The sequence below is a fragment of the Xyrauchen texanus genome, chromosome 10, assembly GCF_025860055.1.
Source record: "Xyrauchen texanus isolate HMW12.3.18 chromosome 10, RBS_HiC_50CHRs, whole genome shotgun sequence".
NCBI classification, from domain to species: Eukaryota; Metazoa; Chordata; class Actinopteri; order Cypriniformes; family Catostomidae; genus Xyrauchen; species Xyrauchen texanus.
This window is the reverse complement of record NC_068285.1, coordinates 23725824-23749465: the sequence shown is the minus strand read 5'-3', so window position 1 is coordinate 23749465 and position 23642 is coordinate 23725824. Positions and strand designations below refer to the sequence as shown.

Sequence of the window (23642 nt, the reverse complement as noted above, 5' to 3'; positions counted from 1 at the left end):
GGATCGATGGAGGCATAAGGCAGACAGAAACAGAATGTCTTAAGAAAACCTAATTGCTGTGTAATGCAATATAGGCCTATCAACAAACACACACATCTCATTTACATAGACAAACAGGGAACTACCAGTGAAGTTCTTTTTTTCTTCTAATTTTTTCTGTGTTCCTGAGCACTTTCACAAGTCTAAATTTCAAAATGCAAGCTTATTGGGATTTTGTAATTTCTTTTACTATATTCTCTATAGCATATAAAAGGACAGACTTTTAATAAAAGTTTATACAAATGTATTTGTCCTAAAGTTGAATAAACTTAAAAAGAGTAAACTTAAAAAAATAAAAAGCCCTGAAATTTTTTCAAGTTTAGATTTTCACAGTATGAATAAGCATTAATGATGTGGCAATGGATGTGTTAGTGTAAAAATGTGTTCATGTGTGAGTCTATTTGTGATTGTGTCTATAAGCATCTTCTCACCAGAAACTTACTGGTATGGCAGACCTACATTTGCTCACATTCACACACTTATCAACAGTCATACTAGACAGTGCATGGTGCACACAACACAAGTACACACGTGCAGAACAGGCCTGTCTGTGTTGGATCAGGAACCCTGCATAAATTCCTGCGTGTGTGAGATTCATTTGAGAGGAAAATTGCCTAGAAAAGAAAGATTCATCTTAATGTTTATTTGAGTTCAACCCCAAGTTAGAGACCCCTCCTAGGGCTCTAAATGAACCTGGTTTCTCTTAAACAAACACACACCTACAGATCAAGGGGTGTTTGTGTTTCCTAAACCAAACTCCACATTTTTGGAACAGGTATCCCCCCACCTCCCCAAAAAGCTTGAACAGACACCTTACGGAGATGGATTTGAGGGCGGCGTCTCTAAACTTAAAGTGTGTGTATTTGCGAATATGTGTGTGTTGATAACCTGAGCATTTCTCTCTCTGTGAATCAGTCTGTCTCTGGTTGTCGAGTTGATCATTAGGACTCAACGTTGCATTACAGAATGACATTGCTGGGGTTTGTGATGCTACTATGCATCCTGGGAGCTCAAGCTACCTTGGATCTGAGAAATGCTGCTGCCATGGGTAAGAAAACATCATTAACAGATCCAACAATATGATTAATCTGTCACTAGATACTAATGAGACAAAACAAACAGGATTAATATACAGTCTGTGAATTAATGAAGTTCTGTAATCTAATGAAAGACAAAGTATTAACGTTTTCATTATATTATATATTTACATTGGCATATTGGTGTGTTTTATACTATAGTTTAGATAGGTAGCTATTTTTCTTAAATGGATTGCTGATCTTTACTCACCCTCATGTTGTCCCAAACCCATATAATGTTTTTCTTCAGTGGGACATAAAATAGGATGTTAGGCAGAATGTTATCCTCAGTCCCCATTCAATTTCAATGCATCTTTCTTTTCCATACAATAAAAGTGAATAGGGACTTTTCTGTGATTTAAGATTTTGTGATTGTTGCACCCCCCTTCATCTATCACTTTTCTCATCTCACCTTCTCTGTTTGTGCTCTGTAGATTTACATAATCATCCTGTTCAAAAGATACATTTAGAGAATCTAGATTTAAATCAGGAGTGTGATTTAAGTTAGTATATGTAGTGAAAACTAAAAGCACAAATATGAAAGCTATTCAAATGAAGAGAATCAGAATCAGAAAGAGCTTCATGAAGTAGGTAATTAGGGTTATGTTCTAGTGGATTCACAGAATTTGAATGCCCTCTAGGATATTTTTAGCCACTACATTTGTACACAAAGAGACCATTTACTGCATGTGTGGGTGGTGGTGGTTGTGGGGGGTGGTGGGGGTGTGTGGGGGATGGTTTACGAGGAAATTTTTTTAGGTTAAAAAACTGGTAATTACAAGGGTATTATACTATAAATGTGGTTTATGAGGACATTGCTAGTGTCGCTTAAAAAGATACTAAACTATGTTTTTTGAAAATATAAAAATGCTGAAACTTTTTTGTGTGGGTTAGGTTTAGGGGTAGGGGATAGGATCTATAATTTGTACAGTATGAAAATCACTATGTCTATGGAGAGTCCTCATAAGGACAGCCGCACTAACGTGTGTGTGTGTGTGTGTGTGTGTGTTTGAGTGTACGTAATCGGCATGTGCATGCATAACTGAGGCTGAATGTATAATCAATGGGAGTTATTATGGAACTGCCAACACTGTAAGTTTATTGAGTTAGCTACCTGCAGACTGTCTGGCAATCTCACTGGCTTCCCCTCACCCCAATTCTATGCATTCACCAGGTCCTATCATATTATGTTAAAGGGCCATGAAATGGAACATGTTATACATCAATCTGCGCTATTTTTAAGTCATTTTCTACCTTTTAAGAAAATGTATCATTGTTTTACAGTAATAACCATAGTTTAACCATGGCATTTAAAACCATACTAACCCCAAACTTAACCATGGTTATTACAGGTTTCTACAATATTAATATAGTAAAACCATGGGTACTATACTGGTACTACGGTAGTACTTTAGTAAAACCATGGTTAATTTAACCAAAACCATGGTTTCTGCCCAAAACTATAGTCATGGTTAACACAATATTACTAGCCTACTAAAATAAATGTTTCCACCAAATACTACATGGTTACAACAGTCAATGTTACTGCATTATTATAATAGTAAAATCATCATTTTCGTAAGGGTAAACATACATAAAGCAAGAAATAGGAAAAACTATTTTGAAATAGTTGGTATAGGCATTATGAATTATGAAGGTGGACATGGGAAGATGGAGGGATGCCGGAAAAATTGTCACTGGTGCAAGAGAAGTAGCCTCTTATATATCCATGGGATATGATTGGCAAGCCTAGATGAATAAGCTGCTCCCAAACTTACATGTGGAACTTAATTGGTGTGAACACCTCCCAATACAGTTTGTTAAAATCAATTAAAAACATATGACAGAGGGGAGTCTCTTTTTCAACAAAGGCTTGGGGGTATATTGAATTGTGTATACAGTATACTGACATCATCACTTTGTTTCCTTTATCTGTGTTCTTCCACTCTCTAGCTGCAGGCTTGTGTAACACCAAGCCCACTGACCTGGTGTTCATCATTGATAGCTCTCGAAGTGTCCGTCCTGCTGAGTTTGAGCAGGTCAAGGTCTTCCTGACCAAGGTGATTGACGGTCTCAACGTTGGGGCTGATGCTACTCGTGTGGGTGTTGTGAACTATGCCAGTCAGGTGAAGAATGAGATCTCTCTGAAGTCCCACAAAACCAAGGCAGGACTGGTCAAGGCTGTGTCCAAGATTGAGCCACTGTCCACGGGTACCATGACTGGCCTAGCCATCCAGTTTGCCATGAACATGGCCTTTAGTGAAGCAGAGGGAGCACGCAAATCCACTGGCATCAGCAAGGTCAGGCTCCATGACCGCAATCCCATGAAACCCTTTCAAACAATATTGACATCATTACCAGCATTAAATCTGAGGCACCATGCATATTGTGTTATATAATTATCAGTGGATCCATGCAAATATCACTCAATCTCTTAAACAAACACCATCTAAATATGCTAATACATCTAAATCTTCTATAATCTACTATTATCTCAAGATACAATTTTAATGCAAAAATTCACCCTAATTCTTTTTTTAACTTAGTATTCATCCGCTTGTTGTTCAAACCCCATTTGACTTTCTTTTTTTCAGTGGAACTCAAAAGGAGATGTGAGGCAGAACGACAGCTTTTTTTAAAATTTTCTCCCCTTTTCTCTCCAATTTGGAATGCCCAATACCCAATGGGCTCTAGGTCCTCATGGTGGCATAGTGACTCGCCTCAATCTGGGTGACAGAGGACAAATCTCTGTTGCCTCTGCGCCTGAGATGTCAATCCGCACATCTCATCACATGGATTGTTGAGCGCGTTACCGTGGAGACCTAGTGCATGTGGAGGCTTCACACTATTCTCCGCGGGCTCCACGCACAACTCACCATGTGCCCCGCCGAGAACCACATTATAGCGATCATGATGTGGTTAAACCAACATGACTCTATTCCCCCTAGCAACAATGCCAATTGGTTGCTTAGGACACCTGGCAGGAGTCACTCAGCATACCCTGGATTCGAACTTGTGACTCCAGGTGTGGTAGTTAGCGTCTTTACTTGCTGAGCTACCCAGGCCCCCCATAGCCTTTCACTGTGTTGAAATAAGATGGTCCACAGAAAAAAAAGTTGTATGGGTTTGTAAAATGTTTTCATAGTAACATAGTTCACCCAAAAATGAAAATTCTCTCATCATTCATTCACCCTCATGCCATCCGAGATGTGTATGATTTTCTTTCTTCTGTAGAACACAAATGAAGATTTTTAGAAGAATATCTCAGCTCTGTTGGTCCATACAATGCAAATAAATGGTGGTCAGAATTTATAGTCTCCAAAATCACATGAAGTCAGTATAAATGTAATCCATATGACTCCTGTGGTTTAATCCTGTGGTATGATAGAGGTGGATGAGAAACAGATCAATATTCCAGTCAAGATAGGGGCCAGTGGTGGCTCAGTGGTTAAGGCTCTGGGTTACTGACCAAAAGGTTGGGGGTTCAAGCCCCAGCACTGCAAAGATACCACTGTTGGGCCCTTGAGCAAGGCCCTTGACCCTATCTGCTCCAGGGGTGCTGTTTCATGGCTGTCTCATATCGCCACCTATTTGTCAGGCTGGTCAAAGGTGGAGATTTCTTATTAAAAAAGGACTTAAATATTGATCTGTTTCTCACCCACATCTATCATATCACTTCTGAATCATGGATTTAGCCACTGGAGTTATATTGATTACTTTAATGCAGCCTTAATGTGATATTTGGACTTCAATGTTCTGGCCACCATTCATTTGAATTGTATGGACCCACAGAGCTGAAATATTCTTTTAAAAATCTTAATTTGCATTCTGCAGAAGAAAGTCATACACAACTGGGATGGCATAAAGGTGAGTAAATGATAAGAGAATTTAAATTTTTGGGTGAACTATACATTTAAGTTCTCTATACTAGCATACAATCAAACATGTGTTAAATTGATTGAAGGTGGCAATTATCGTGACCGATGGCCGGCCACAGGACAACGTGCGTGACATTGCAGCAAAGGCACGGGAGTCTGGCATTGAGCTATTTGCCATCGGAGTGGGCCGTGTGGACATGCCCACGCTCAGGCAGATGGCCAGCGAGCCTCTTGACGATCATGTAGACTACGTAGAGAGTTACAGCCTCATTGAGAAGCTCACCAAGAAGTTCCAGGAAGCCTTCTGTGGTAAGTGAAAGGGAAAATTAGGAGGTTGGGAGGTAATAGGGAGAGAAGAGAGGCCTCCACAACATCACAGACATCATCATGGTCATCAATGCTGATATTCAAGGTGTATATGAAGCAAAGGGCAAGAGTATCATTAGGGCATGTTTTTATCTCACCTACTTTAGACTTAGATTTCCACCCTCTGCTTGATGCGCCACAGCACTTTGGTCTCCAGGGGGTGGAAGAAAAAGCATGTATAATCACTGATTTAATTGTAGTTGCTGTAGAGCAGTGGTTCTCATCATTGTGATATTTGACATCTGAAACACCTCTTGAGTTCTCAATTGAGGTCAGAACAATTGCAAACCTTAAAGGTTGAGAACCAGGGGCAGAATTCACAATAATCTTCTTAAGAAAAATAAAGAAAAAAGGTTCTTAGGATAAATGATAAAAAATATTATTAACTTCATAAATTTCTTATTAAGTTAAGAAAATAGTAGTTAAGAAGAATTTTATTCTTAAGAATGTTTCATGAATCTGGCCCCAGTGTGGTAGCAAATCTGCATCAGGGCAACAGGCATCTGAAAAAATATTGAGACAAACAACAACTCTTTTGAAGGCCTCAGGTGCCTGGTTCTCTGACATATTCTTGTGCATTTTGAAGATTTGCTGTTTGCATGATGATTTTGAGTGGCTGGGGCACAGCAGATGGTTTCTTGAGTTCCCACTTCACATAGAATTATTCTCTCCTCGCTAACCCTTCCTTCCCCACCCGGTGTGTGTGTTACATTCATGGTAGAGATGGTGTCGGACCTATGCGTGACCGGCGATCATGACTGTGAGCACATTTGCATAAGCACACATGGATCTTTCAAATGCTCCTGCAGAGAGGGCCACACACTCATGGAGGACGGCCGATCTTGCAGCGGTATGTATGAATGAAAGACACAAACAAAGTCTTTTGTTTGTACAAAAGACTTCAAGGATTATCTCTGCTCTGTAGGTCCATACAATGCAAGTGGATGGTGATCAGCAATTTAAAGCTCCAGAAAGCACAGAAAGTTGTAGTAAAAGTCATCCATATGACTCAAGTGTTTAAATGAACGTCTTCTAAAGCGATATGATCACTTTGGGTGAGAAACAGATCAGTGTTTAAGTCCTTTTCACTATAACTGTTTACTTCCGCTCTCCAATGCGCGTCCATGAGAGGAATCAGTTCACGCTGCCTCTCGCGTGACGTAAGTGCGTTGGCATGTTCAAATGAAAGCAAAACAAATTAAGCCTGTGAACAGCGTAAATAAACCAAGCTGCAACCTCTGGTTGTATTTTGCCAGTTCTTGCGTGAACATGCCAAAGCACTTAAGCCCAAAGTATACTTCGATTTTGACGCGAACACTCAATGTCTGCGTACAGTCGAACGCGATCCTGTAAAAAGTAGGCTATATCCATTTGATGGTGTGCGCATACACAGGAGGATGGTGCATGCACGCTACGACTGTTATAAGACACCGGACTATTTCTCTTCAGGAGTTTAAACCCATAAAGATTTCTTTATATTCCTTCACACTCGAGTTATACAAATGCAGGTATCTCCTGACCTCCTCACACATGCGCTCTTGACTTGCACATTCACTGTTGTTGTTTTTACCTTCATCTCCTGTTATTTATGGACAATTACATCTTCTTCTAGCATTTGTTCATGACTTCAACAGCTCAAACCTGAGTATTGCCACCTTGTGGACTCAGTAATTTGGGCCAAAATTTCCAGGTGCATGCTGCGCAATCAAAGACGGGCCATTAGAAAATTCGGACCACACGCGTTCAGTGCACAAGCACTCTGTTGGTGAGATTTGCTCCACGTGTCAGCGTCCATATCTGACCGAATATACTTTGGGCTTTATATCACAAGAGAAGGTCTGTGAACTCGGTCCTCTCAGGTACGCGCACTGGAGAGTGAACTGAAGTAAACAATTAAAGTGAAAAGGACGTAAATATTTATCTGTTTCTCTCCCAAAATAATCATATGGCTTTAGAAGACTTTCATTTAACCACTGGAGTCGAATGGGTGATTTTACTAGGACTGTCTGTGCTTTCTGGAGCTTTAATATACTGATCACCATCCACTTGCATTTCATAAAAAAAATATACATCTACAGAGCTGAGATTTTCTTTTATAAATCTTAATTTGTGTTCTGTAGAAGACAGAATATCATACTCATCTTGGATGTCATGAGAGTGAGTAAATGATGAGAATTTTCATTTTTGGGTGAACTATCACTTGTGCAGTCATGATATTTGTAATATGCCTCCTTAAAGGGATAGTTCACAAAAAAAAAAATTATAAAATAAATAAATAATAATTTACATTTACATTTATGCATTTGGCAGACGCTTTTATCCAAAGCAACTTACAGTGCAATTATTACAGGGACAATCCCCCCGGAACAACCTGGAGTTAAGTGCCTTGCTCAAGGACACAATGGTGGCAGCCGTGGGGTTAGAACCTGTGACCTTCCGATTAATAGCCCTGTGCTTTAGCCACTACGCCAATAATAATAATACAATTCTATCATCATTTACTCAACCTCATGTTGTTCCAAACCCAAATTACTTTTTTCTTACATGGAACATAAACCTCAGTCACCATTCACTTTCAATGAATGGATAAAAGATGCAGTGAAAGTGAATGGTTACTTGAGGTTCCATTAGGGAGGGGTAAAAATAGCTCTTTTCTGATTAATTGCGATCTTCATTTGAATATGAAATTTAATCTGATATCGATTCTTAAAATCCCATGATCGACCTTTGAATCTATGCAGCAATCCTCTACAATGTGAGTAAATCTTTCATTTCGCATTATGTATGAATAAAAATGTCTGTGATTGGCCACTGGATGGTAAATATTCAGATTGATTAGTATAGGACAGCACCGACAGATCCTTTCACTGTGTGTTGAGGGTAAAAGTTTGGTTTGTCTCTTTCAATGTAATCTGTTTCCAAAGACGAGATCCAGGCAATCCGTTTGACATTGAATAATCTCTTTTAATATCCTTTCTATTCTTTACAGTCAACTGTTGATCAAAAACAGCAAAAATAGAATCATTTGATTTTAATCACACATAGCAAATATGCTGTAAAGAAGCCATAACTCCACTCTTGTTAATGCACTCAAACAAAACACTTCTGTGAGATGTTTGCTAAACTGCCACTGTATTATATGTGTGTATATATATATATATATATCATGTATTATGCGATTTCAAGACACTCTTACATTCATGGAATTTGTATATTTGTTAAAAACCTATAAAGTGACTATATTATGAAACAAATATAATATTATAAAATGTATACAATTAATATTTTTGTAATGTATCAAGTTAGAAGGTCCCCTTCTAGGGCATTAGTTTTTCAAACTGGACATAAATGAAATATACCCAAATGAACCAATCGAATCAAACATACATCATATTGAGAGCTTGTGAATTGGAATATGGAAATCTGTATCAATTCCCAGCCCTAAGGATCCATTGGTAATGGCCAATCCAAATTTTATCTCTCACAACCAGTACACTTTCACCCACACAAAATGAAGAAACTCTTATCATGAGATTAAATGTCCAACTGTTAAAAGTGATTCCAGTTACCACAAATATCAACAGCCCCTCCTTTTCTTATCTCAGCCTGCAGTAATGCGGTCACAGATGTGGTCTTCTTGATTGATGGCTCTAAGAGTGTGAGACCGGAGAACTTTGAGCTGGTGAAGAAATGGATCAACCTGATCATAGACAAGTTGGACGTGTCAGAGACAAATACCCATGTGGGACTGGTGCAGTATTCCAGCACTGTGAGGCAGGAGTTTCCTTTGGGACGCTACAATAACAAAAAGGAACTGAAAGAAGCTGTAAAAAAGATGGTCTATATGGCGAAGGGAACCATGACTGGCCAAGCCCTCAATTTTATGTCAGAAAACAGCTTCAGTCCTAACCAGGGTGCCAGACCTGGAGTGACAAAGGTCGGTATTGTCTTCACTGATGGCAGGTCACAAGACTACATTGGAGATGCAGCCAGGAAGGCCAAAGAGATTGGTGAGAAAAAATATTAGGGCTGCAAAATTGACAAAAACATAATTGTTGATTATTTCCCATGATATTTTAATTGCAATTAATTTAAATTAAGATCATTTATTATGCACGGGACACACGCGTGCCATATTCTTTATGTAGGGTACACATTCAAAAACATTAGTAAATCAAGATGACCTTCACACAAAAAAGCACTTGAAAACAAAACTGTCATTTAAATTTAAAATAATATACACACAGTAACAGAAACATTTTGGTTGGTTTGAAAGCTCAACTGCTGTAAAAACATGCACAATCTTGATGCTATGAGAGAAGTAATGTAAATGTTAATGGTAGCATCTGTAATTGTAATATTGATTATTTGATTAATTGTGCAGCCCAACAAAAAAGCAGTATTAATTTGGGCAAAATGTGTGTGTTCTGACTGCTTTGTGCTTCAGGATTTAAGATGTATGCTGTTGGAGTTGGAAATGCTATTGAGAATGAGCTGAGAGAGATCGCCTCTGAACCTGTCACTGATCATTACTTCTACACCGCTGACTTCAAGACCATGAACCAAATTGCCAAGAAGCTGCAAATCAATGTTTGTCAAGGTCAGTAAAACCACAAAGATATTTGAATATGATCTTGACACATGCAACTCCTCAATCTAATTTGGTTTTGCTGTCCTAACACTTGCAGAGGAGGATCCCTGTGAATGTAATTCTGTTGTCAAGTTCCAGAAAAAGGTGGAGGAGGCCCTAACAGCATTAACAAAGAAATATATCCTTTTCCAAACAGTGCTTCCAAAACTGCATGTTGAAAATGTATAAAACTGCACGCAAATGTCAGTGTTGAGTTACAGAAAACGAATGAATGCTGTTCTATATATTGGCTGAATGTCAAGTCTTTTACATCTTTTGCCTCTTTACGAAGGTTATTGGAATACACATTTGGATTCTCTGTATGACAGCTGATATAAAATATTAAGAGGTAAGTTTAGAAAGAAATATGTAAAATCAGAAGGTAAACTGTTTTGCGCTGGCACTCAGGTTAGAATGGTACTATTGAATTATTTCCTTGACAACATCATCACTGGAAGCTGTGACGAAACGTATCACTGCCCTGGAGAACAAGATTGTTTGAGAAGACACCAGCAACTAATTCGTAGAGTGTTGCCCCATTCTCCTTTTGTAAAGTTGCCTCATGTGACCTCTGACCCCTATTCTTATGTTCCATTCCTCCAATCCATTTCTTTCTGCTCTCTTGGCCTTCATCACTATCATTCTTGGGGGCGGAGAACTGATTGTTATGGTGACCATGGCGTACCTGTCTACACTTGATCTAAATTATGGTCACCCCAAAAAGGAAGGTGAGACCCTGTGTGCATTACCATTGTCCCCCATCAGCAGCCAGTGTGAAATCTGTATACTTGAGCAAAAGTCTGCCATGTCATGGTGTATGTGCACTAAGGGACATACACCTGCACATACAAGTCTTCCCTGTGGGGAGGTGGTGTGTATATTAAATCACTCTTTGCTTTTACTCATTCTGCCTTTCTCAAACCTTTCCTTCAAATGTTCAACCTTTTTGCCCAAACAAAAGGTTTCTATTATTTTAAATGAAATTTATATATATGGGTAATTTAATATGAGATTAGACTTGAACTACGTATGTAAATGCTTGTTTATTTTCTAAAATTCAGCACTCCATGAAGTGAGTAACAGAGCACACACAACCAGACAAAACACACACGTACATAAGACACAGGCAACCACTCACCCACTCAGATACAGCTTGTGATGATTCAATAAAATCCCACTTTGTGTCTGTGTTTTTGTTTTGTTGTGTCCTTATTGCTTTTGTGTGTGTTGAAGAGCTGTAAACAGCCGTCAGGCTTGATATCAATTAAATAAGAGGTTACATAAGAGAAAATTTTCAGCATACTGATTAGGAGCCCCAGATGCTGAGGGATGTAGAGTGTGAGAATCATCTGTTAATAAAAGAGGATACTGAATGAGGCCTTCTCTCATCAACTATAGAGCCTTCTATATATCACACTTCATATTTAAATCACTGTATGGGGTACAACAGGTGGATATCAATACATTATAACAATGATTTTATATCATAAACCAATTAAAGATTTATTTTACTGGGAAACACTTTAGGTTTGAAAGTTGGGTTGAGTTGCATTTAGGTTAATCCGTAATAAAGGTTGGCCAGTGTCTAAGCTGCACTCAAACTGCCAACCTAATAGTATTATAATACATCTACATTTTAAAGAGATGTTTATTTAAAACACTTTATTGCAAATCTCCTAGTATGGATCAAATGTTGCCAAAATCAAAATGAATAGCCAGGAAAACCAAGGTGAACTGACAGGAGCTTGAGGATTATATTGTCAGTGGTGGAAATGACTGAGATTCATTGGGGGGACCCTAGCTGGGGAGTCTGGGTATTTGAAGAAAACTGCAGGAAGTTATGGATGGCTACCTTTTAGTTTAGGGCTCTGAAAATCAGGAATCGTTAAAAACATGTAGAGGTGTATCCTATTGTAGGGCAGTGGTTCCCAACCCTGGTCCTGGAGTACCCCTAACACTGCACATTTTGGATCTTTTTCCATTACTTGACACACCCAATTGTGCTCATAGAGCCTCTACTAATGAGCTGATGAGTTGAATCAGGTGTGTTATATAAGAGAGACATCCAAAACATGCAGTGTTGGGAATACTCCAGGACCAGGGTTGGGAACCATGTAGGGGATGATCCCTTTCACCTTTCAATGACATGCACTGTTTAAAGCTATCAAAAGAGATTTGTTAAGCAAGTTTTTTTCAGTTGTCAATAATAAAATACATCGAAGAGGAATGCATATTCGATTAGGAGAAGGCAAACATACTTGAACTGATGCAAAAAAGTCTAATGGGAGCTAGTGCTTTTCAGTAACATGTCAGAATGGAGTCAATGTCAGGTTACTAGAAAATTAGGTAGCAACATGTCGACTTCCCATGTGATCATGTCAGTTTAAATTGGAACTGCATCCCCCTCTAAATTCACTCTAAATCTGCTTAATGTTAGATTTTAAAGTATATAAAAGCCATTTAATCAAAATGTGACCAATCAATGACCTATTTTAAATGACTTATTTAGAGCAAAGCTAGCATGCTAATTCGAAAAATAAAAAATACGTATGTGAAGAAAAATATAAATACAAATGAAACAGTTGAATAATTTGTCTTTAAAGGGATAGTTCAACCCAGGGCTGGACTGGGAAGAGAATTCGCCCGGGATTTGACATAGCAACTGGCCCAAAAATTGCCTGTCCTTTTCTGCATATTGCTTTGCCGTTTTGTGGTCCATTCTGCATAACGTGGTGGCTCATTTGTTGGAAATTATTTTTTTTAGGAATAACCCCTTGAGATGTACCATCTCGTTTTCAAGGGAGTCTGTAAATTTTTGCATATCGCGGCCCATTTGGCCAGTTTCGTGGCCGACCCACCGGCATGCTCGGTTCTACCGATAGCCAGTCCTCCCCTGATTGGCCCAAAGTGTGTTGGCCCACCGGGAAAATGCCCGGTATGCCAGATTACCAGTCCAGCCCTGGTTCACCCCAAAATTAAAATTCACTCATCATTTACTTTTAACAATCAACCTCCATCTTTTACCAGCCCCAACCAGTAGGTGGCTGAATGTAAAAGTCACTTCCACACCAGAATGTGGAAGTGAAAGTGTAGATTTACAGTTTTTAAAAGGACTTAAATAGTGATCCGTTTCTCACCCACACCAGCACAGTATCATTTCACTTCAGAAGACATGGATTTAATCACTGTAGTCTTATGGATGACTTTTATACTGACTTTTGGACCTTCAAAGTACTACCTTTACTTGCATTGTGAGGACCAACCGAGCTGAAATTGCCTTTTAAAAATATTAGTTTTTGTTCAGCATAAGAATAAAAGTCATACACAACTGGGATGACATGCGGGTTAGTTCATGATGAGAGAATTTTCTTTTTTGGGTAAACTATCCTTTTAATACTAGTCTACCGACTACTTAAAAAGCAAGATTTACAGTCGCCTAAAGGGCCGTTCACACCGAACACGTTCTTGCGCTCTTTTTACATGAGCAGAACGTACGCATTTGACCGTTGCGCCTTTTTTTCCTGCTCGGGTCGAGCAGGAGCTCCGCGTTTTTTATACGCCGTATCTGTTTTAAAACAACTTCAACGTTTAAAAGCGCGTTTTGAGTCACCTGCGTGTTCAATGTGAACGTCCCCTCACGTGTGTAACACTCATCACAGGAGATCCTTTAAAGCTATAATACCACACCACGAAGTCCTGAATGTCCGGTCCATGTCATTCGAGACGAATACACCCCGGGTTCTCCGCTTTTACCGGCGGGTTGCGTCATGCTGCGCCGGAGAGGTGATGCAAGAGCCCGGTGCTGTGTGTTCACGTATGCCACGCCTCCTCCCCGAGCCGCTTCCTGCTACAGGCGAGACTCCTTCACAAGCACAATGAAGTCATAGAGCAAGAACCTCCCGAGACTCATCAATCATCGTATCATCTGTTAAACCTGTGGTTTGAACACGCGTCCGCCAGATGAAGGTGAGTTAATTTAGCTTGTCGTATCGAGACATTGCTATTAGGCTATGTGTCTGTGAGACGCTGTTTCACACAGCTGAAGTTAAGTTAAGTCGATGTTTCGCCCAAGCTATTGGTTGCAGTGTTTGAAGTATTGTTTTGGTCAAATTTGTACTGTGCGCCCGTGACCAAATCTCCACCAGCGGAGTGAAAGTTTAGTGTCAGCTGTATTTCTCTCATAGAGGTTGGCAGATTTACAATTTATATTCTCCTAAAGCTGTTTAACTGAAGAAAGGTCAGCCCCGTATTCATTCTCGGTCTATTTCTATCTCCATTTCTTCTCTCTCGTTAAGGAGGAAGGGTGTATGGACATATCTCAGACAATGTCGTCTGGGCCCAGTGCCTTTATCCCAATCGAAGAGGTGAGTGTTGGTTTGTTTAACAAAACATTTTGTGGGACCAGTTATAACAGCATTATGAACTGCTTCCACTGAATTCTGTTTCTTTATATTGTACAATAGCATAGCCTGTCATCATTCATTTATTTACAGAACAAATTCTTAATTCTGTGATTTTGTGTCTATGTCAGATTCTGGAGGAAGGCTCCACACAGGAGGTGATGTCAGAGGCTCTGTTGCCATACAGGCATGCAGATCATATCACCATGGTGATGGGGATGCATCCCACTTACTTGGCCTGTTTTGTGCGCACCCAGCATGCTCTGCTGCAGCTGGATGGCCCTCTGCCTTTGTCATGGAGACATTATATAATCATCTTGGTGAGGAAAGGCTCATATATTCATTTGGCAACTTCCAAAAGGATTTGCAAGACTGCAAGTTTTAAATGTACATAAATGAGTATGTGTTTATAATAAACAGTCATTTATCTGTCTGTGCAGGCATCTGCACGTCATCAGTGTGCATACCTGGTGCAGCATCACAGCTCTGCTTTTCTCCTTGCTGGTGGGGATGAGTCTTGGCTTAGGGGTCTTCACTGTGCACCACCTAAAATACAGCAGCTGCAGACTCTCAACAAACTACTTGCACACAGACCTTGGATCATCACCCAAGAACACATACAGGTAAATGTGCAGATGAAGAAATGAATCATATGTAGTAAGGATTAGACGTCAGCTGATAATAAGGTGGTGGAAAGGCAGATAACTGATTAATCGGCAGATAGTTTTCAAAATCGATTTATAGAATGTTAAAAAAAATTCTCACTCTTTCCTTACTATGATGGACCTAGACATAGATGCAAAGAGAGAGTCCAAAATGAATAAAATCCCATATGCAGCTGATTGTTTTACCAAAATCCCTATAATAACCAGAAAGAAAATATTTGGTGCATGTGGTGGGACTTTTAATTAGCCCAAAGCACACTGAGGACTTTTGAAATGGCAGAGACTTGGCTCTGTTACAATACTCTATAGTTTGTCTATATTGGGCTATTTACCAAATAAATATTTTATAGCCTAAATATTCACCAGTTAAATGGTGTTGTATGTGTATATATGCATTTCAAGTTGAATGAGTTTTAATGGAATAAGGTTTATTATTATTCACAAGATATGAAGTTGGACACAATGTATGTGCTGCTGATGGGGCATGTTTCTATATAGTCACATTTTTCTTTGCATACTTTCCCTTTAATTTAGAACACTTGATTATCTAATCAAAGAAACAAAATATGCATTAAAGTGCAAAACCACCTTTATACATTACGCGGTAACATTGAACTTTAAGCATTGTGCCCTTCTGCTACATTTACTCTTGAGATGTTCATGGTTGCTGTAGCTACTTCAAATGTCTAATTGCAGAGCGCTTTTAATCAGCTCCTAATAGCCAATCCTGATGTAGGAGGCGGGACTGTTGAAATATGGGTGGAAAAGAAATCTAGCAGTCTTAAAGGGCTAGTTTACCAAATAGGAAAATTCTTTCATGATTTACTCACCCTCCTGGCATCCAAGATGTGTATGTCTTTCTTTCTTCTGCAGAACACAAACAAAGATTTTTAGAAGAATTGTTCAGCTCTGTAGGACCACAATGCAAGTAAATGGGTGCCAAAGTTTTAAAGCTCAAAAATCCACATAAGGGCAACATAAAAGGACACCAGACCACTCCAGTGGTTAAATCAATGGCTGTGTCTCATTTGGAAGGCTGCGTGGTAGGTAGTATGTGTCCTTTGAAGGCTGCAGTATACCGTGTGTCCTCCTTTAAACGAGCCTCGTTTAAAGGAGACGGCCTTTGTAGGACAAACGGAAATGGAACGTAACATGGTTACTATGATGGCACGCCACTCTTTAACAAGCGCGTGCATTTTGAGTGAGAAGGGAACAAAGTCCCTTTAGAAGGGTATGTATGAGGTACATTTTTGGAGAGTTATAATTATGTAAAGAGAAAATAGATTTTACAGGTGTACTTTTAGTTTGTAATACTTTATTTTAATAATATATTAATATAATTATACATATTATATACTCTACACTCATCTACTGAGGTACTTCTACTTTAACATTTAACAATGCAAGGAATTAACATTCCTTGCATTTGAACATCATATTTACGGGCAAATTGGCATCATCTTTTTTTTTTACATTTCCGTTGAAGCAAAGAATTGTGGGTTGTGAGTGCCCATGAAGGATACACCTCATGCATCCTCCGAATTCCCGTGAAAGAAGGTTGCATTCAAAGTCTGCCTTTGGAAGTGTCCTACTTGTTTGTCTGAAACGAGACAGCATCGATGACGTATGAGGCAGACAAATGTGACCTCAGAAGGACACATCGTTCCAAACAAGACACAGCCAATGCCTTCTGAAGTGATGTGATAAGTGTGGGTGAGAAACATGTCAATATTTATATATTTCTTTTTTATAAATTATCCTCCCAGCTCAGTCAATCTCTACTTCAGTTTCACTTTTCCATTCTTCTTCTTCTATTTTTGGTGATTCAAGGTCTAAATGCCCCCCTTCTGGGCATTTTGCCCCCTACTGGGCAGAGAGGAGAATTTATGATAGAAAATTACTTAAAAATTCATCTGTGTCTCACATAAACCTATCATATTGTGTCTGAACACAGATTTAACCACTGGAGTCATATGGATTAATTTTATGCTCCCTTTATGTGGATTTTAGAGCTTCAGATTTTTGGCACCCATTCACGTCCTGTGAGGACCTACAGAGCTGAAATATTCTTTTTAAGATCTTAATTTGTGTTCTGAAGAAGGAAGTCATACACATCTGGGATGCAAGGAGGATGAGTAGATCATGAGAGAATGTTCATGTTTTGGTAAACTATCCCTTTAAATTCTGAGCATACACAGAGCACATATGGAGGAACATAAATGTCAGAATTCTGTGCAAATGTTGAAATCAGTACTTGTACAGTATTTGCTCAGTGAAAAAAGGTAAAATTTGGAAGAAGATCCCTTGCTTCACAATAATATATTAGTGGGCAAAATAACTTTTAGTTTGCTTAAAACATGTTGCGCATAGAACATTTTTGTACGCTCAAAATATCTTCTTGCACACACAAAATGTCATCATGCATGCTCAAAATATCATCTCGCTCACGCATAACAATTTTGTGTACTCAAAATATAATCTTATTATGAGCAATTAGTCAACAGGTCGTTCAGGCAACCCACCAACTAGTCTATTTTGAAAATATGTTGCTTTACACAACTCTAATATGTTGTTGTTTAAAAAAAATCTTTACACTCACAGGAGTTGGTGTGTCCTAGTGCAGAGGCTCGATGGTCTTTGGCAGAGCTGATTCAGGCTGTGGTTTTGATGAGTCATGCCCATTCTTTGGCCTCCTTTGTTTGGGGTTGTGGCATTCTCCCTGAGCCAGAGCAGTCAGATGATCAGCCACTCCAACCGTGTTTGCCCACCGAGTCATCTAGTTCTACCAGAAATCAGCATGAGGTATTAAGTGTCACTGATGTTATAATGATTACAAGTTAATAATATTCTGTTGTGTTCAGGTAATTGAGTGTCTGTCTGTGTGTGTGCGTGTGCGCGGAGTGGTCTGAAGCTTTGAGCGAAGTTCAGCGTTTGATGGAGAAAATGATGTTGGTGCAACAGCAAGGTGAAGCATTTACTCAGGAAGAGATGGTTAATCACTTTGAAAGAGAAAGGACAGAGAGTCTGCTGGAGCCAGTGGATGGTACGAAGAAACTCATTTGCTATGGATCAACACAAAAACCACAAACTTACACCAGATATCCTCTCCATCTTATTGTACTTCCCAAGTTTGCCGCTCTCTGATCTGTGTCATAATTTCTTTTACACAGTTGTGAGCCACGTCTTTCCTGATTGCATCTCACGGTTTTTGGTTGATGCAGATTTTATTTACCAGGATTTCAGTCCTAAAGGAGAACAGGCCCCCCCAACCATGAGAGCTCAGGTACATTACTTACAAAGATCTATACAACATAATTATAAATAGATAAATTATTTTGCAAGTACATGATGTGGCTTACAATAAGTCTTGAACACAATGTCACTGCACACTTGCTGATCTTTGCAAATTATTTTGTGCTTTTCAGGATTATTCGTGGGAGGATCACGGTTTCTCCTTGATGAACAGGTTGTATGGGGAGATGGCTCAGCTTCTTGATGAGAAATTTCAGGTGGTGTGCGCACTCACATATCACACCATGGCCATGCACTCGCACGTGGACACCTCCACACTCCGCAAAGCCATCTGGAACTACATTCATTGTATCTATGGCATCAGGTCAGTCATGCATGCATCGTGGCCTTAAAATAACAACGTGAATGTAGTGATATGGGACAAAACGTGGGTTAGGATTAAGTCGATATAAAAATAAAGCAAAGTAAATAGTCCCCACCATTATCACGCATACAAAGGCTACTCGTTAGGAGAAAAAAACAATCATCTGGTAGCTTTAATCAAGGCTAAGCTGATTAAAGGTTGCATTAGTGAGGTTTTGCATGGTTTAAAAAATGAAAATGTCAGTTTAATTTGTGCCAGATTCATTTTATGTCTGCTTGAATTTACATGCAGGTATGATGACTACAACTATGGGGAGGTGAACCAGTTATTGGAACGCAGTTTAAAAGTGTATGTTAAGACAGTGGCATGTCACCCTGAGAAAACCACACCGAGAATGTACTTCTCTTTTTGGAGACAGTTCTGTCACTCAGAAAAGGTACTTCACCACATACAAGATAATTTAGTCTAGAGCAGGGGTCGGCAACCCATGGCACACATTGGCACGTGGAGGGGTAATCACTGACATGTAGGGCTGAAACGATTAGTCACTTCAGTTCATACCTGACTGAGGAGAGAAAGAATTAAACAGCTCACAGTTCAGATGCACTCTAAACTTTCCAAACAGCTTCAGCTTATGTAGATCGCAAAGTACAAGGGAATTATACAAAAATAACATAAGAAAATACAGAAGCACGCTCTTTGTGGAAAAAGTGAAGTCGGAGCACTTTAAAGGAAACACCCCGGTGTTACATCTTAAATGCAGTTATATTTAATGCGTTATAGCGTTATTAAAGTTCAAATAATACGGAAGCAGATCTTGTAGTTGACTACAAACTCAGAAACTGGCATGTCTCTGTGTGGTCAGCGCCTCTTCTATGAGTTGCGCGAATGTCCCAATCTAAGGGGGAGAGATTTAAACTGCACCTGGCTGAGGCTCACTCTGGTGCGGGCGGGGACGCTCATCCCACGAGCGCGCACACTTAATGCAGCTAGATTATAATGCGATAGCTCGTGACTTAATAAGCAGCTTTTAGAGTTTTTTTTTTTTTTTTTTTGAGTTAAAAATGGAAGTGAACAGAAAGGTGAGAGAGGGTTTGCATCGCCCCATTATACACTGCAACAAAATAAGTTTATGATTTGTTTTGGCTTGTTTTCCAATAAAAATATCTAAAACTCATTTAAAACAATGTACATTTACTTTAGGAACTATACTGCAAAACAAAAAGTTGTTATTTGAGAATTTTGAATATAATATTAAAAATATAAATATTTAAAATATCTAAAAATCCTTAAAGATTAATTCACCTGAGAAGCAGCATATAAGATATTTAAACCTTGATTTTAGAGAGTAGATCTTGAATATAATACACTTATATTTAAGATATATTCTCTTAAAGAAAGTCTAAATATCTTATGTGTTGCTTCTCAATTAAATTGGTCTGGTTTTAAGGATTTTTAGACCATTTAAAACGAGACAAAAACACTTAATAACAATACTTTTTTTTGCAGTGAATTTCTTTACTGAATTAAACTTAATAACAAGTATTTTCCCTTTAATTCAGTGAATGTCATTTGGAGGTATTCTTTAAAGATGATTTTGTCCTCTTTATTGTTAGTAAGCAACTTTTAAGTTGGGGCACAAGCTGAATAATCGGTTAAGAGTTAATGATTAATCATTGCAATAATCACTGAATAATCGTTAGATTAACCGATTATATAAATAATTGTTAGTTGCAGCCCTACTGGCATGGCAGCAATGGCGAGAGCGGATTAGACTATAAATTCCATGCTGCGTGATCATGAGGAAGGATTACATCAAGATGTAGTTTGGAATGCAGGTGCGAAAAACGTCATATAAATAAAATAGCCTGCTCCTCTCTCGCTGTTGCTTGTGTGCTAGTGATTAAATGATTACAGTGACATAATATAAGAAATATTTAAGATTCCACACAATTTCATTATCAGTCAAGCAATTTTGTGACTTAATTTCTTTAACTCATAACACAAAAGGACAGGTTTTCTTTCATTAAAGCACTTTAGATGCTCTGAAAATTCAAATGCAGGATCATGATTATATCGTAATCATCGGGTTTTGCACAAAATTTTCACTCAAACGGTTTAATATAATTTGTAATGAAAAATAATCTATTAAATTAGAAAAATGCAAAATAGAAGCATTTTCACAAGGGAAAAATCGCATACATTTGCTGTCAGCACAGCCATTGACCAGGAATAAACAAAATGGCACTCCATGTCAAAAAGGTTGCCGACCCCTGGTCTAGAGTATTTGTATAGAATCAAAGATGGAAGATATTAAGATAACCGGAAAAAGAACTGCATTTTCTTTAGCAATGGAATTTAATTATGCTTGTGCTCTTAGCATTATTCTAAATAATTTGTATTTTTTAGTTAATGGTTCAGTGACCTCTAGTGGTTTGCCTTAGAAATGCACATTTCGTGCATATGGTATTCCAGGCAAGACTAAAAATATCTTTAAAAATTCAATCAGATTTTGCTATAAATACGTTTTCATTGAAGCTAGTGGTATTGATCATGTTAAGGTAATGTTGGTTTTATAAGAACTTTTATAACCCTAAAGAGCACTAGCGATGACAGTCTACTTTTCTTCACCTTCATGTGTAGATATGCATGTATAGAGAGGGCTATTTTTGTAAGACATTTGTTGTTGTCTTTTTGCAGGTCCATGTGAACCTGTTACTGATGGAGGCCCGAATGCAGGCAGCTTTGCTTTATGCTCTCAGAGCCATTACACATTACATGACCTAATAAGCACACATGAGCACAAGCTATTCCAAAAAGCATTAAAACTAGTGATGATCTGTAGAAACACTATACACTCTGATTGTAGACCCGGTGATCTTAAATTGACACACATGCACAATTTAAAGCAGACATCTTATTCACAGTAGCATCATAATTGATTTTTGACAGGGATGAAAACGAGGCTGTGAGGGATTGACATAGTGTCTCTTATGGGTTTTAATGTTGTTGAGTATTTTTGACAGTTCTGTGGGCATAACATGGGGAAAAAATCATTCTTTCTAAAGATTTTCAGCAGACAACAAACTCCATAAAGTACAAGATGTAAAATTTAGATGTGATCTTGGACCTTGATACGGCTTTATAAAGTGCATGCCATTGTAGAGCCTGTTAGTCTATCCCTCACGGGCCTGTTTTCATTCGAGTCAAACATCAAATATGGCACCACGGCGAATAAGGTCTATATAGTTTGATATTTTTTTTTTCTTTGCAATATTTTATGGGATGGTTGATCTGCTGCTACCAGGTCATGTTTGGATTTTGGAGGCAGGGAATTTTGCACGTCTTATGAGTAAAACGTCTCGCTGTGACCTCTCTTATACTGTGAATGTGTCTTTGCCCTGCTGCATTATTCTGTTTTTATTGTGTGTGTTGATAAATGTTTATGTGAGTTTGACACTAAGAACTCTGCATTGCAACTTTCTCAGATTGAGAGCTGATTTACAGCGGGCTAAACTGGTTGAAAAAAGCACATTTTGTTTTTGGTGTTATTTGTGCAATGTCTTTAAAGCATTTTTATGTATAATAAAATATTTTACTATGACTTTCCTGTATTAGTTATTTGATTCATGTGTTTGTATAAACTTATAAAATTACATATTTTATTTTATTACCTTAAAGGACAAGTTTGCCCAAAAATTATTGTATAATTTGTTCATCCTTAGGCCATCCTTCTTTCTTTCATCTGCAGAAAACAAACAGATTTTTAGAAGAATATTTCAGCTCTGTTGGTCCATTTAATACAAGCACAAAAGCAGTGTAAAAGTAATCCATACGACTCCAGTAGATAAATCCATATCTTCAGAAGTGATATGACAGGTGTGGGTGAGAAACAGAACAATATTTATGAAATTCTTTTACTATAAATATCCACTTTCATGTGATAGATTTATTTTTCTGTCTTTGGCGTTTCGCGTTCCTGGTGCATATTGCCACCTACTGGTTGGGGCAGGTAAAAGGTGGAGATTTATAGAAAAAATATTTACACAACGTTTTCAACTAAAAACTTTTTATGCATTTTAGCTGTTCGTTTACACGACAACTGCGTTTTGGGGCCTGAAAACGCAAGCATTTCAAAACTGGTTTCAAAGTGCAAGTTTTTGAAAATGATACCGTTATTGTCTCCGTGTAAACATAAAAAAATTCGAATTTGTGAAAACGACATCATACACACACGTATTAGATGTTCAGTCTATAGGCATGCACGCAAGTACTTCAAAACAACAAGCGAAAATTGTGAAACTACAATGGCGGATTGTTGGACTGTGTTTGCTCAAGACTTGTAATAAAGCAACCTCATTGTCTGTCCAGACAAAATTCCACAATGCTTTCGCCATCTTCGTTGTTTGTATTAACCGCTTGAAGTGAAGTGATCGTTTGTGATCCGCAACTGTTTTCGGTCTTGAATAACATATATCGTGCGAGTAAGGGCAGTCAGTGGACTTTCTGGTGCCCTCCTATGGTAAGATAGTGTGCCCTACGCAGACTGCGTAGTATGCGTTTAGGGAGCGGCTGTACTAAATGTACCCTTAAACATGATCTGGTTCTCACCCACACCTATAATATATACTGTAACTTGAGAAGACAGATTTATCCACTGGAGTTGTGTGGATAACTTTTATGCTGCCTTTATTTGCTTTTTGGTACTTCAAAGTATTGATCACCATTCACATGCATTGTATTGACCTACAGAGCTGAGATTTTCTCCTAGAAATCTTAACATGTGTTCAACAGCAGAAAAAAAGTCATGCACATCTGGGATGGCATGAGGGTGAGTGAATGATGAAAGAATGTTCTGTTTTAGGTGAACTATACCAGTATCCCTTCATCTCCTTTATGTCCGCTTTCGCTAAACGCTAAATTCGGTCAGAGCTGCACTAAGACGAAACGGACACCAGAGGACGTAAACGAT

General features: G+C 38.5%; 2 protein-coding genes across 3 annotated transcripts; both read left to right on the top strand.

Annotated features, from left to right (window-relative positions):
• Positions 1-953: 953 nt before the first annotated feature.
• Positions 954-11188, top strand: LOC127650685 (cartilage matrix protein-like). Of its 2 annotated transcripts, XM_052136273.1 has the most exons (8): positions 954-1087; positions 3069-3415; positions 5080-5302; positions 6081-6209; positions 8965-9369; positions 9807-9959; positions 10048-10128; positions 10442-11187. In XM_052136273.1, the coding sequence occupies exons 1-8, from the start codon at positions 1006-1008 to the stop codon at positions 10489-10491; spliced, it is 1470 nt and encodes a 489-aa protein (XP_051992233.1). In that variant the 5' UTR covers positions 954-1005; the 3' UTR covers positions 10492-11187. The 2 variants fall into 2 exon arrangements, with proteins under 2 accessions (XP_051992233.1, XP_051992234.1); XM_052136274.1 differs by lacking the exon at positions 6081-6209 and having other exon boundaries at positions 10442-11188.
• Positions 11189-13821: 2633 nt separating this feature from the next.
• On the top strand, positions 13822-22274 carry LOC127650722 (sestrin-2-like). The gene is made up of 10 exons (XM_052136320.1): positions 13822-13955; positions 14285-14353; positions 14521-14709; positions 14830-15012; positions 17656-17856; positions 17956-18097; positions 18225-18337; positions 18480-18670; positions 18962-19106; positions 21371-22274. The coding sequence occupies exons 1-10, from the start codon at positions 13950-13952 to the stop codon at positions 21455-21457; spliced, it is 1326 nt and encodes a 441-aa protein (XP_051992280.1). The 5' UTR covers positions 13822-13949; the 3' UTR covers positions 21458-22274.
• Positions 22275-23642: the final 1368 nt, after the last annotated feature.

Coding starts and splice junctions, on each gene's coding strand:
- LOC127650685 (XM_052136273.1), top strand. CDS start 1,006: ATGACATTGCTGGGGTTTGTGATGCTACTATGCATCCTGGGAGCTCAA. Junction 5,303..6,080: donor GTTCCAGGAAGCCTTCTGTG/GTAAGTGAAAGG, acceptor CATTCATGGTAG/AGATGGTGTCGGACCTATGC. Junction 10,129..10,441: donor AACAGCATTAACAAAGAAAT/ATATCCTTTTCC, acceptor CAACATCATCAC/TGGAAGCTGTGACGAAACGT.
- LOC127650722 (XM_052136320.1), top strand. Junction 15,013..17,655: donor TCACCCAAGAACACATACAG/GTAAATGTGCAG, acceptor TTACACTCACAG/GAGTTGGTGTGTCCTAGTGC. Junction 18,098..18,224: donor TCTGCTGGAGCCAGTGGATG/GTACGAAGAAAC, acceptor TCTTTTACACAG/TTGTGAGCCACGTCTTTCCT.